Raw genomic sequence first — 13,075 nt, 5'->3', positions numbered from 1 at the left:
TATATCCAATATATTCATATAACTCTTTTATATCTCGATTGCAGTGAAACGAACATTAAGACTCGAATTACTGTTATATTCAATCTCGTAATAAATTATTAAAGTAAAATACAAGAATACATATGTATGTATATATATATATATATATATATATATATATATATATATATATACATACATATGTATTCTATATATATATATGTGTGTGTGTGTGTGTGTGTGTGTGTGTGAGTATAGATATACAAAAATATGTGTGTATATATATATTAAATATAGGATAAAATCAATAGTGATTTTACCAGGTGGTCAGTGCGGAAATAAAGACCTCATAGATACATTTTACAAAATATTTTATAATCATATACATAAACATAACAAGGGTTTGGCTTTACGTCTCACCACGAAAGTTATTCAAGTTGGAAGGTGGAAAAGTCGAAAGTCAAAGTATAAATATCGAAGTGAATATGTTAAAGTATATATTGTGCTTACCAGAAGAGAAGGCATCCTACATGATATTCAAGATAACCACTGTTGGTCTTATGATAATTAGCTTTTCAGTAAAGCAGAGCTCGCAGTTGCTGGTCGCTCCCTCTGTGATAGCTGGCCTTAGCTATAATGCTTACATGGGGGAGGGGTCGATAAAGTTCCTCTCTTTATGTGCCCATACTATATTGGATAAAGATGATGTCTATGCCAGGTGGAGTATACAATACGTCTAAGCCTCCTCAAACCTTAAGTTATAAATATATAACTGTTGAACTAATTTATGTTTAAGAAAAAATGAACTTAAGCTCACATAAAAATTCCCCCAGTTCGAAATCGTGGATGTTTACATCTTCATCTCGGAAAGTCTGCTCCAAAATGTTCTTGCATTGAGTAAAACATATACAACCGTTTATAATACTGATATTGTCCTTTCATATAAAAGCAAGGAAGTCATTACTTTTTTCTACAATGATTCCTATTCTGTTATAAAGAATGAGGATGGGCTATTGGGTGAGATAAAGGAATGGGTATGAGCTAATTAATGGCACTATATGGAGGTATGATGGTGGATCTGGCTGGCCTTTATATCCTAAATGTCCTTGAAAATGAGATAAAACTCTTGTAGCCTTGGCGTAGTGTATAAGAAACATGGACATGATATGCATAATACAACAAATAATAATACAATATATTTCTTTACCTGAAGCTAAAAACTACAATTAAAATTGTAAAAAGTTCATTTTCTAGACATTAAAATAAATCTTAGAACGAGAAAATTTAAACACTATCATAAACAAAATTATGTCACCGCTTACACAGACGTAGGCTCAAACGATCCACCGTCAATAATCAAACAACCAATCACTCTAGTAGGCGTGTTTCCATGCTATCGGCTGATAACTCTACTTTCAAAAAGGTAGCCCCATACTACAGTAACGTATTAGAAACATGCAATGGTAACTTATATTGACTCAAATATTGATAGGTGAAGGAGGCGTTGAGAGAGCAATATAATATTTGTAATAGGTAGCCACTGTAACTGTAAACATAGCAAAAAATTGCTGAAACTCATTTCCCTCAGTCACATAGATACCAAAGGATCTTCAACAAAACTTACATTGAGATGGCGGAAAATAGCTTCACAGCATATAGGTTTGTTCAGAGAATACATGTTAATTCAGTATGGTATGGGCATTTGAAGAAATCATTGTGAACAACCCCCATAAAAAATTAAGCATCATAGCTAGGAGACGGGGAATCAAATGCGAGTTGTTCGTTAACCAAATATTAAATACATCAACTGTGAATGTCTAAAATATATGGCAGCAAACATTCTTCCCTTGCAAGCACAAGTAACAATTCATCATTGAAAAATTTAAGCGTGACTCCTCACTCGTTCTGTCACACCCCCAGCCTGGATAAGTTTCTCTTTCCCCAGGAATCACACGCATATTATGTATGTAATGCAGTTGTCATGGTCCTTAAGGATTCTTTAAGCATTCGGCTTTTAAACCACATTTTTAATATTTAGTTGACGCATTTGTAATAGATACCCACTGTAACGTTGACGGGTGTTTTTATCATTATTTGGTGTAGCAGTTTTGTTAAATAATCTCTTATTCAAAGATAAGTCATAAAGTATTATTCTTCATATCACATTCATAATTCGACTTTAGGCTGTGGGTTCATGCTGGCACCTTGGGGACACTGAAACGCCTTTGAAAACAATTCAGAATTCTGTAATAGTTTATGAACCCTGCAAACGAGAAGTTAAAAAAATATTAATTTGTCAAGGCTAAAATAAAGTATGTGTATATGAGATTATGTTACATTGAACATTTAAATGAAAACCTTACGCAGTTTAACTAAAAACAAATGACATCCGATTATTTCCTTCCTTTTAAAAGGACATTCATAAACCTAAGATTTTCAAAATAGAAAGTCCGGAAGAGTGTTCAAAAGGTTTCTCTGCAGTGAATTCAGCCTAGTGGACGGAGGGCTCACACGGCAGTATAAAAGAAATAATTTTTTTTGTATTGAAAATTAAGTAGGACACTTTCAACAGATCATAATAAGTTTTTGAAAGCCTGATATATTCTTTTGTAGTCTCATACCATATTATAAATATCTATTTTGCAATAAAATAGTTACTGCAGAGTGACGCTTTGAACACCCTGTATATATATATATATATATATATATATATATATATACGCACGCACGCACGCACACACACACACACACACACACACACACACACACACACACACACACACACACACACACACACTCACTTATGTATAGGCATATATGTCGCCACGTTTCCACTAGTTTGGATCAAATTTTCACGCAAGGCATTAGTTAGCGCTGAACCAAGCCAACGTTGTTGGAATCATCATATACGATGTATGATGTCCCGACTGCTTGATATCTTACCTGTTTAAAAATTCTCCTGAAGATAAAGAAATATATTTTATGATATAATTTATGAATACATCTGAAGAAATGTATCGAAAAACATTCGTAAATTTTAAAGCCATTTGTTACCTTTTCCTACGTACTCTATATTGCAGCAACCCAAAATTTGGATCTACTGTTTAAATTGGATTCGACACTCACGCATTCGGAATGTTCAAGCAACACTTGATTGTTACTTACAGTATTGCGCATTCTAAGTTATTCTACATTCTCATTACTTGCGCTGTGCGTCGTGATGTGCTTACGCACTACTGAATCCTTACAAATTATATATATATATATATATATATATATATATATATATATATATATATACTTGTAAATTTGGATTTTATCCCTAATATTATTAGCATTATATATATATATATATGGATACAAAGGCCATAAAAAACCATTGCTTCGGATCGATGCGAGCAAAAGGGTAGAGTGGAGTGAAAGCTTTTGAAGAAACTGGGATTTAAAGAAAAATTTCACCTTCAACGAGAAAGTGAATCTCAACAACTTTGTTGTGTGCACAATAAGCGACAGGCCTGTCTTTCTTTTGCTGGGCGGAAATCCCATTTTCGGACCTATGTAATAGAAAAATCTCCACTAACTACTCTACTTATATATCTGTGGAGACCTATCAATGCCATATATGACCTTAGGTCTGCAACTGTAACAGGGGCTCAAAAGGCATTTTACAGTCCACAAAGATCAGAACTGAACTGCTGCTCTTGGTGGTCCAAAACAACTCTGTAATTTATGTGGGTGTCTTTTCAGATCATTGTCTATCTATCTATCTATCTATCTATCTATCTATCTATCTATCTATCTATCTATCTATCTATCTATCTATCTATATATATATATATATATATATATATATATATATATATATATATATATATATATATATATATATATATATATTGATGTAGCAAAACTGATTCACAAAATCTGTATTTTTTAAGACGTAGTAAAAAATCTGAAAATAGCCTATATTAGTGTAGTTTTTCTACTCTTATTGCTATAAAGGCATTACAGAGGTTAAAATCGAAAAAACTGTATATTTAGTCAATAGTGAGAGAGAAATTTTCTACGTTTAGCGGTGTCAACTTTAAGGTTGTACCCTGTGAAATTTATAGTTTAGTATCTGTGGTCCGTGTCTGTATAACTGTAATTTATTGTGGTTTGTAGATGAAAAGCGGCTGCCAAAATCCTAAATCAGTTACCTGGCTGTATTTGGGGCAAATGTTCTGTGGTCTGCATAATTATGGGTATTAGTTTCTTCACTTGAACAAAATATCTGCAGAAAATAAAGATAATATATACATAGGAAGCAAAATCGTAATACAAACTTTGTATGGATTGTAATTACATCAATGCCACAACCAAAGATGTTCATCTAAATATAACCCACTAATGCTCGTGATATACCTGTGAATTTGCATGTATTCTCTTTGTATATCGCTAAAATAAATGATTATTATTTAATGATATTTGATGCTTGCTAGCTGTGATTAATTGTGCATATGTCGTATTTACAATGATGCGCTGGTAGTTTCTATTCAGATATTGTAATTAATATACATGTAAATATTTAAATTACAATTAAATACATTGAATATAAAAATTAGTTTAGAATAGCTATTTCATAGAAATGAATGACAATGATCTAAACAATCAAAAAGCAACCGATAGAAGGGGGTGAATATTCACTTACAAAGGAGTGTATTTTTTTAATATTTTATCGGCTACATAAGGGGATGATTAGTTAATATTTTGTCTAAGGGCAATAACATCGGTCATGAGAACGACGTTATTCTGAGTATAAGCAATCCTGGGATATCAACTGAAAAAATGAATGAACTTATGTTTTGTATTATTGATATTATAATCTCACACTAACAAAATAGTACAAGGTACCGTAGTATACATATAGGTACACCATGACCAATGTGTCCACATTTGATGGTTTAGATTATTAGTTTAATACTTAAGGTTTCACACCAAATAATTTTTATTGAAAACGTCCTTGTACACTTCCCAATCTAGCACAGCTAAACGTGTATCACAGTTATCATTTTCACCGAGAGGAAGAACATTAATTAGGGTCTAGAAGAACACCCTTCGACACATGTATGACACTAATTATATAAGTAAAACTGGTAACTTACTTGAGCAAGCATAGTGTAAAACAATTTTAGATTCCACGTTTTGTGTGATGGTAGGTTTTCAAGAGCGTTAGCATAATCTTTTTTCCATAGCAAGAAAGCCTGGCAATGTTAACACAATATCAATATAAATTGAACATTATGGATTAAGTCTATCTTCAGAACTCTTAGAAGAAAAATAACAACTCAACATATATTCAGGTGAGAAAGGCCATAAAGTAAACAATTATCCTTCAGTTTAACAAAATTCTGAATGACATGAATTTAAACATTCCCCACCAATATCAACGGTAGTGAAAATATACCCAAAGAAACAAAAGCAAAAACTAATATCATTGACCAGTTTGACGTAACGTTAATTTTTGGTACAATATATTATTAAGCTGCATGAAATGCAATCTTATATCCCGGAGCTCAGTCATTATGCCACAGCAGCAATGAACGTATGATGGCGAATTGGTCATTCAGCATATATAATAATAATGGCGATGACGACGACGATGACGATGATGATGATGATGATCATGACTAATAATGATTTTAATAACACTTTCTACTATAAGCAAAATGCCTGAATATTTTTGCGGGGTAATATTCGATCATACCGACCCAAGTGTTACATTGGTAATTAATTTATCGACCACGAACAGATACGAGGCAAAGTCGAACCTGGACGGATTGGAAATCAGAACGTAAAGAAGGGCGATTCTGCCAGTTCGCCGGCTTAATAATAATAATAATAATAATAATAATAATAATAATAATAATAATAATAATAATAATAATAATAATAATAATAATAATCATAATAGGACTACTCCAAGAAGCTCTTACCACAAAACAAATTCAATGTAATAACATAAGCACAATTGCAGAAAAACATCACGAAGAGGAATGCTCAAGACAGAGCTGAATGCAATAAACAGGATCGGAGCGATTAATACTGTAGCTATACCAGTCGTGACTTACAATTTCAATGTCATTAATTGCTCAATAACTGACATATGTAATTTTGTGAGAAAAATACGGAAATTGTTGACAATTCAAAGAATGCACCAAAATAAGGCAGACATAGAACAAATTTACCTACCAAGAAAAGAGGTTAGCCGTGGACTTTCACATCTGGAATTAACAATGAGGATTGCAGAATTGGCCTAGACAACTACTAAAAAACTGATGACTGGGTGTTAAAACTTGTCTTAAAGCATGAAAACAAGAAAGCATCATACTCAGTAACAAAAAATATCTAAGTGAATTCTGAATACAACAAATTCCAGAATTCGACGTACTGGAAACAAGCACAGAAAAAGCTAAGCGTATTAAAACCCATACTAAAACTGTTGCCTTACATATTCTTACTGATAGATGGCAGGAATAATGACGAATGCCCAAACGGTGTTAATAATGCCGATGTTGACAAAGCACTTACCCATCGATGGTTAGTGTCTTCTGGCTAATAATCAGAAACAGAAGGGTTTATCATAGCAGCCTAACTTCAATGCCTACCTACAAGAAACTACAAGGCCAACACACTAGCGAACGGCAGAAGCTCAACGTCAACAATAAAATGAAACCATTGATCATGTTGTCGCCATGTGCAGTCTTTTTGCACCTACAGAGTATCTCAACAGGCATGATAGAGCAGCACAATATATTTACTGGATAATTTGAAAAAAAAGGACCTGCACATGATAAAAACTGGTAGGAATACAAACCACCTCCAGTGCTTGAAAATGATCATATCTAACTTCTCTATTACTTCACCATTAAAACTGAAAGAAAGATAGATGCGAATAGGCCAGACATCATATTGAAAGATGTCGCACAGAAGTCATGACTCCTCATTGCTATGACTGTCCCTATCGACATAAATGTCAAGATCTACCAGAAATCTGTATAAATATCTTGAAGTAGATATTAGCAAAATGTGGAACCTGAAGACTAAAACAATGCCTGTTGTCATAGGTGCCCTAGGAATGATATCTAAAGGGGCTGATTGCTGCCTAGCTCAGACATCAGGAAACCCCAAAGTGGCAGAAATTCAAAAGATGGTGCACATGGGAACTACCCATATCGTAGGCAAAATACATTCTAATGGTAGTGAACAGCTGGTACCGTTGTACATCTCCAGCCGTAGAAGCTTTGCAAAGACAATAAATAATGATGATGGTGATGATAATGATGATGATAATAATAATAATAATAATAATAATAATAATAATAATAATAATAATAATAATAATTTCTCATGGATGACTTAAAACAGTATGGGCAAGATAATAAGGAGCTTATAGTCCAATTACCTACTGATAGATTTAATTGAGAACATCTGGATGAAGTTTGGTCTTCATAAATGTTCTAAGGTCACTTTCCAGAAATGGAAATTGAAGATCTGATATTCAGTCCTGATGTATGTTGGTACATTATAAAAGAATTTGGCAAGAACAAACGTCCAAATATCTCCCAAGAAAAGATATCGCTCGCATTCCACAAGGAAGTATGAAAGAGATCAGAAAGAAATGTCGCAGGAGAGTTCGTGCAGTTCTGGAATCTGAGCTAGATGCACGTAACAAAACGCCATAAATTTCTTCTAGTTTCAATATGTTGAACTGGAAGAGCATCAACATAAAGATAATAGACAGGAAAATTGGTAAGCTGTTGACTTGCAGTATGATGCACCACCAAAATGCAGACGCAGACCACATTTAACTTCCATGAACTCAAGGAGGCCGATGCGTCATCCAATTTGAATTCTAAAAATATAACCACAAATATACTGGCTAACTATCTTGAAACGCATAGCGACTGTATGCTAAAACTCATTTAATATTACGAGAGGGAAAGATGCTTCACTCTGTTATGAAGGAGAGCAAAGATTTTGCTACTGTATCCGTGCATATTACTCAGATTGAACAACATGATTGAAGGGCGGCATATGTTCTTGCAAAGAATGTGAAATCATAGGCAATGAAAAAATTGTATACATAATTGGCTGATAAATGGGAAAAAAAACTTCTGCATGAGAAATATGCTTCAAACAATCTGATTCAGACCAGAAGCGCGCTCATCATTGGCTACGGAGCTCAGGGATAAAGGTAGAGAGTGAAATCGTCATCATAGCAGTTCTAAATCAGAGCTTATTAACTCGGAACTGCCAAGTCAGGGTGATAAAAAATAGAGAAGATACAAAGTGCCGATACGGTACCGATGAGATTGAATCAGCAGACCACTTTGGGTGTAAGGTGTTAGCACTTGTAGAGTACAAATGGAGAAACGGCAGGAGTGACCAATGTCTACACTGTTTAATATGTCATCGTCATAAAATGAAAACTACTGACAAATTGTATAAGCACCACTCCGAGGCAGTAACTGATGGAGAAAATGTAACGCATTTTGGGGATTTTATATCCAGATCGAACCATCAAATCTAAGAAACCGAATATTGTTGTGAAAGATCAAACCAATAAATTCTAATTTTGATTGATATGAGCATTCCTTGTGTTCATAATAACTCGGAAAAATAATTTGACAGGCTTAGGAAATAAAAAGATTTCCTCATTGAAATCGACGAATATGGTCATCTCAAAACAGTTCCAATACCAATGATTGTAGAACTTGGAGTTATCAAAACAGAAACTGAAAATTTATTTGGAATGATCCCTGGTTTACCATCCATGCAAGAAGTGCAAATGATTGTCCTAACTGGTATGCCACACGTATTGACAAGATCAGGGTGGCTTTGAATTTTCTCACCATCTTTCCCCTTTCTTTGATTACTGTTTTCATTTTTCTATTTTTTAATTTCTATTTTTCTTTTATTCGTTTTTCTTTTCCTTGTATTATCGTCCTTTCCGTTTTATTCTATGACATAACTTGATTTTGTAAATGAGCAAACTGATGTGTTTACAGCGAGTTTCTCTGCTCTAGGTGTCGGTAAGACATTCAGCAATAACTGGAAGGAAGATTGAAATAATAATAATAATAATAATAGTGCTCATGGGAACTGCCCATATCCTACGTAAAATACTGTCTATGTGATCTCAAATTTTAAAACAAACACATAATTTTCTTATGGTTTCTTAAACATTCCCTAGAACAACACTATGTACAAATCGAAATATATGGTACCTTAGGCATAACACCTACATGAACTTCTAACTTGTTGTCTCTTGAGGTCTCTGGGTGAGACTTGGATCCAACTTGTACAAATGCAAAGCAAAAGTCAAACATAAAATAATAATAATAATAATAATAATAATAATAATAATAATAATAATAATAAGAAGAAGAAGAAGAAGAAGAAGAAGAAGAAGAAGAAGAAGAAGAGGAAGAAGAAGAAGAAGAGGAAGAAGAAGAAGAAGAAAGGAAATTGTTCATTCAGTGTATTAATCAATAAAGTTAAAATAATGAAGGTCATCAAACTGAGACTTATTTATTAAATGTATGTTACTATTTGCTTTAATTTTGCCGCGTATATTAATTTTAATTACCTAATATGAATGTACATGGTTCTTTTTATCGATATAATTATCGATATAAGTACATAATATATTCCTGGATATCATTTCAGACATTCCACAGAGCGCAAAGTTTATATTTTATCTTTCAGTGATTTAAAATTAGTGCTGCATGATTTTATTCTTTAATAAAAAATGAGATGTAATCTTTTTTTTTATTTGAGACCTGAAATATATCAGAGGTTAACTTTGTATTAGCAGCTATAGAATTGTTAAGGCAACTAATTTATACATTCAGTTATGGAAACTGAATAAATCCGTGTCAGAAGGATAAGCCCAAATTGCACAATATTCATATGTATCCTCGGATGCAATTAAGTAATTTACTACTTTTTCTTTTCTTAATTGTCAGTAGATGATAAAATGCAATAATTAGTATTACGATCTATACCCAGTATGATTTATAAATGGTCTTTCTGTATATAATTCAGTTAATCATGTTTCACTTAAAATCTCTATTAAGATAATTTGAAAATGCTTTCGTATAACTTAATTTCGAAAGCAATAATTTCATGAAACAAACACCGGAAAAATCAATAAAATATAAAACTTTTGTTTGTTGAATTTCTATTTTAGTATTTGAAGAAACGTCATATCTTTCTCATACACTGATTTCCCTGCGACTAAATTACCGAAGATTTGTAGGAACATTGTAACACTACAGGAAATAATCGGTCAAACATTTATAGACATTAGTTTATGCAAGAAATAAAATTATGTGATAAAATATCGGATATTCTATAAATTATATATCATGAAAACTTCATACCTGAGAAGCTACATTCAATCCAAATACATCAGCAATTATGTTATTCGCCGTTTTTGCTCCATTAACCTGCAAGTAGAAAAAAGTTTCATCTGGATTGGATTCTTGTATTGAAGTTTATCTACAGTGAACCTGTTGTAATCATTTCAACTATCCTGACAGGCATCATCTTTCAAACAATAATTATAAACAATTTTAAGGTGGTGAGCTGGCAACAACGTAAGCACCCCGGATAAATGCTTAGCGTATTTCGACTATCATTGCGTTCTGAGTTCAAATTCCGCCGAGGTCAACTTTGCCTTTCAACATTTCGGGTTCGATAAGTTAAGTATCAGTTGCGTACTGGGGTCGATCAAATCAACTGGCTCCCTCCCCCAAATTTTCGAGCATTGTGTCTAGAAAATAAAAATTGTAAAAGAATTTGACATATATTTGAATATTCTACAGAAGCCAATGCTTAGGAAATTTTATTTCAATATTTTGTAATATGGCATAATTACCAAGGTTTTAAACTCTCTATGGTTTACTTCAAGAAACAAGAACGGCGGAACAATATTTTTCACACAGCCCTCAAATGATTATTTAAGTATTCTTTCTGAATACAATATACCAGCAAATAAATTTGGAACACTCAGAGAATATAAATATTTGCTCATTAAAATCAATAACAAGTGGCATCTCAATGCAAGTAATACCAGTAACTGTTAGAATCATCCCTGGCTTACCATCATTACAACAAATGCAAAATTTTGCTTTAATCTGTACGTCATACGTATTGAGTAGAGCATGTCAACGTCTGAATTATTACCACCCGAATAAATAATTTCTTTTTTCTTCTTTCTTTTTTTATTTTGCAAATGAACAATCTGGTGTGTTAATTTAGACCACCTATCAATGTATACAGTGAGTTTATTTGCACTAAATCTTACGCAGACGGGCGGTAAGTGTGGAAACAAAATTGGAAATGGAAACAAAATTGGAAATGGAAACAAAATTGGAAATGGAAACAAAATTGAAAAACAAAAGCAAATATATTACTTATAATCATAATATAAAAAAAAAGCTGCATTCTATCTCAGAGGCGGCATATAAATACAGACGAGTGCATATCAACTCTGATTGTAATGATGATAAGGAGGACACACCTCCCACTAAGGCAGCAAAAATGTGTAAAATAAATGCAAAAGAGGAAAGCTTGTAGGAAATATCGTGACTGTGACAAGAAAATACCATTGCATTGACAATACTTTAAGTGAGCTGGAGAAGCTGGTGTAGATATGAGAAGAATCCATCAGTGGCCGCACAGTGCTGGATTGAAAGCCGAAACTATGATTTACCCTAACGGCACAAGACCAGTCTCCTCACTCAGAACTCTCATACTAATGTACACAATGAAGTTGATACAAACTATGAACTCACTAATGACAAACTTGGAAATATTGAGCACATTGTTGCCGCTTACTCAGTTTTTGCTCCTACAGAATATGAAACCAGACACGATCGATTTTGCTATAACTTCCACTGCAGCGTATACCGCCAAGGAGATACCATGAACCCTAATAAATGGCATGATCACCTTCCAGAGTCAGTAACTGAGGGAGAGAATAGTACCAACGTATGGGGTTATTGGATATATGCAGACTGACTAATAAATATTAACAGAGAAGATATTGTAATCAAATACCTAGGGCACATATCATGCCAAAGGAATTTGAAAAACTGTCGAAATATAAGGAACTTGCGATTGAGATAGTCAGGACATGGCAATTAAAGATCAAAGACATCGCTCTTGCTGTAGGTGCCCCGGGAATTATAAAGAAAGTTAATGGCAAATTTCTTGATCAGATCTCTGAGAAACCAACAATGTATGGCACTCAAAAAATTGAATTGATATCAACCACCGCCGCTCCGATCATCCGCATCATCTTATTCGGTCAAATACGAAATCCTAATTTTTGAGGATAAAACGGATTTGTACTGACATAGGGGATTACTAGAAACATGCAAACGCTTTTGTATGTCATTATGTCAAACGCGGTTACAGTGAATCACGTTTAAAGGAAATAGCAAATGAAATAGCTAAGATTAGCAAAGATAGTCAAACCTACACGCATAATTTTAGCAAGGACAATACAATAGATGACAGAATTCCTTTAGTGATTAGCTGGCATTTCAAAAGTTTTGCATGAAAGTTACCAGCATGTGGCGAAAAAATATCCTCGTTTCAAACAGATATTTCTTCAGCCGCCTATTGTAGCCTTTAGATGGAATAAGAATATAAGATAATTACTGACCTCTATATGTGACTGCAAGAAAACGAACATTGGAGTATTTGCACGCTGTACCTTAAAGAACAGCCGCAAGAGAGGTAAGCCCTGTTCATTGTGCATGAGTGAAGAGAATTCTATCAGAAATCATAACAGAAATGTTATGATTTATACAGAAGGGGGAACATGTAAAGATTCCCATTTGGTGTATGCTTTAGAATGCACGAAACACAACTTAATTTATGTTGGTTGTACAACAGAACAATTAAACAAAAGGTTTAATGGGCACAGATTCGACGTCAGGCACAACAAAAAAAACCAGATAGTTCGACAGAACTTGCTGAACATTTCGTTTCAAGCGGGTGCAATTTTAAAGATCACTTGAAAGTGCATATTCTCATAAAA

At 33.5% G+C, this 13,075-nt stretch overlaps 1 protein-coding gene across 1 annotated transcript in view; it reads right to left on the bottom strand.

Moving 5' to 3' along the window:
- The window catches only part of LOC106870929 (membrane metallo-endopeptidase-like 1), a 37,695-nt gene that overhangs the window by 304 nt on the left and 24,316 nt on the right, over nt 1-13,075 (bottom strand). Inside the window, exons 10-13 of the mRNA XM_089356543.1 lie at nt 10,407-10,472; nt 5,124-5,222; nt 4,179-4,252; nt 1-2,242 (exon numbers count right to left, since the gene is read on the bottom strand). The exon at nt 1-2,242 is cut by the window's left edge and continues 304 nt beyond it. Of these exons, the coding sequence (XP_089212669.1) occupies nt 2,146-2,242; nt 4,179-4,252; nt 5,124-5,222; nt 10,407-10,472 (336 nt within the window). The 3' untranslated portion in view covers nt 1-2,145. The remainder of the gene's footprint in view (nt 2,243-4,178; nt 4,253-5,123; nt 5,223-10,406; nt 10,473-13,075) is intronic.

The sequence above is a fragment of the Octopus bimaculoides genome, chromosome 8 (genome assembly GCF_046866305.1).
Source record: "Octopus bimaculoides isolate indiv1 chromosome 8, ASM4686630v1, whole genome shotgun sequence".
In the NCBI taxonomy this organism is placed as follows: Eukaryota; Metazoa; Mollusca; class Cephalopoda; order Octopoda; family Octopodidae; genus Octopus; species Octopus bimaculoides.
Note: the sequence above shows the minus strand (reverse complement) of the source record. Positions and strands in the feature narration are given on the sequence as shown.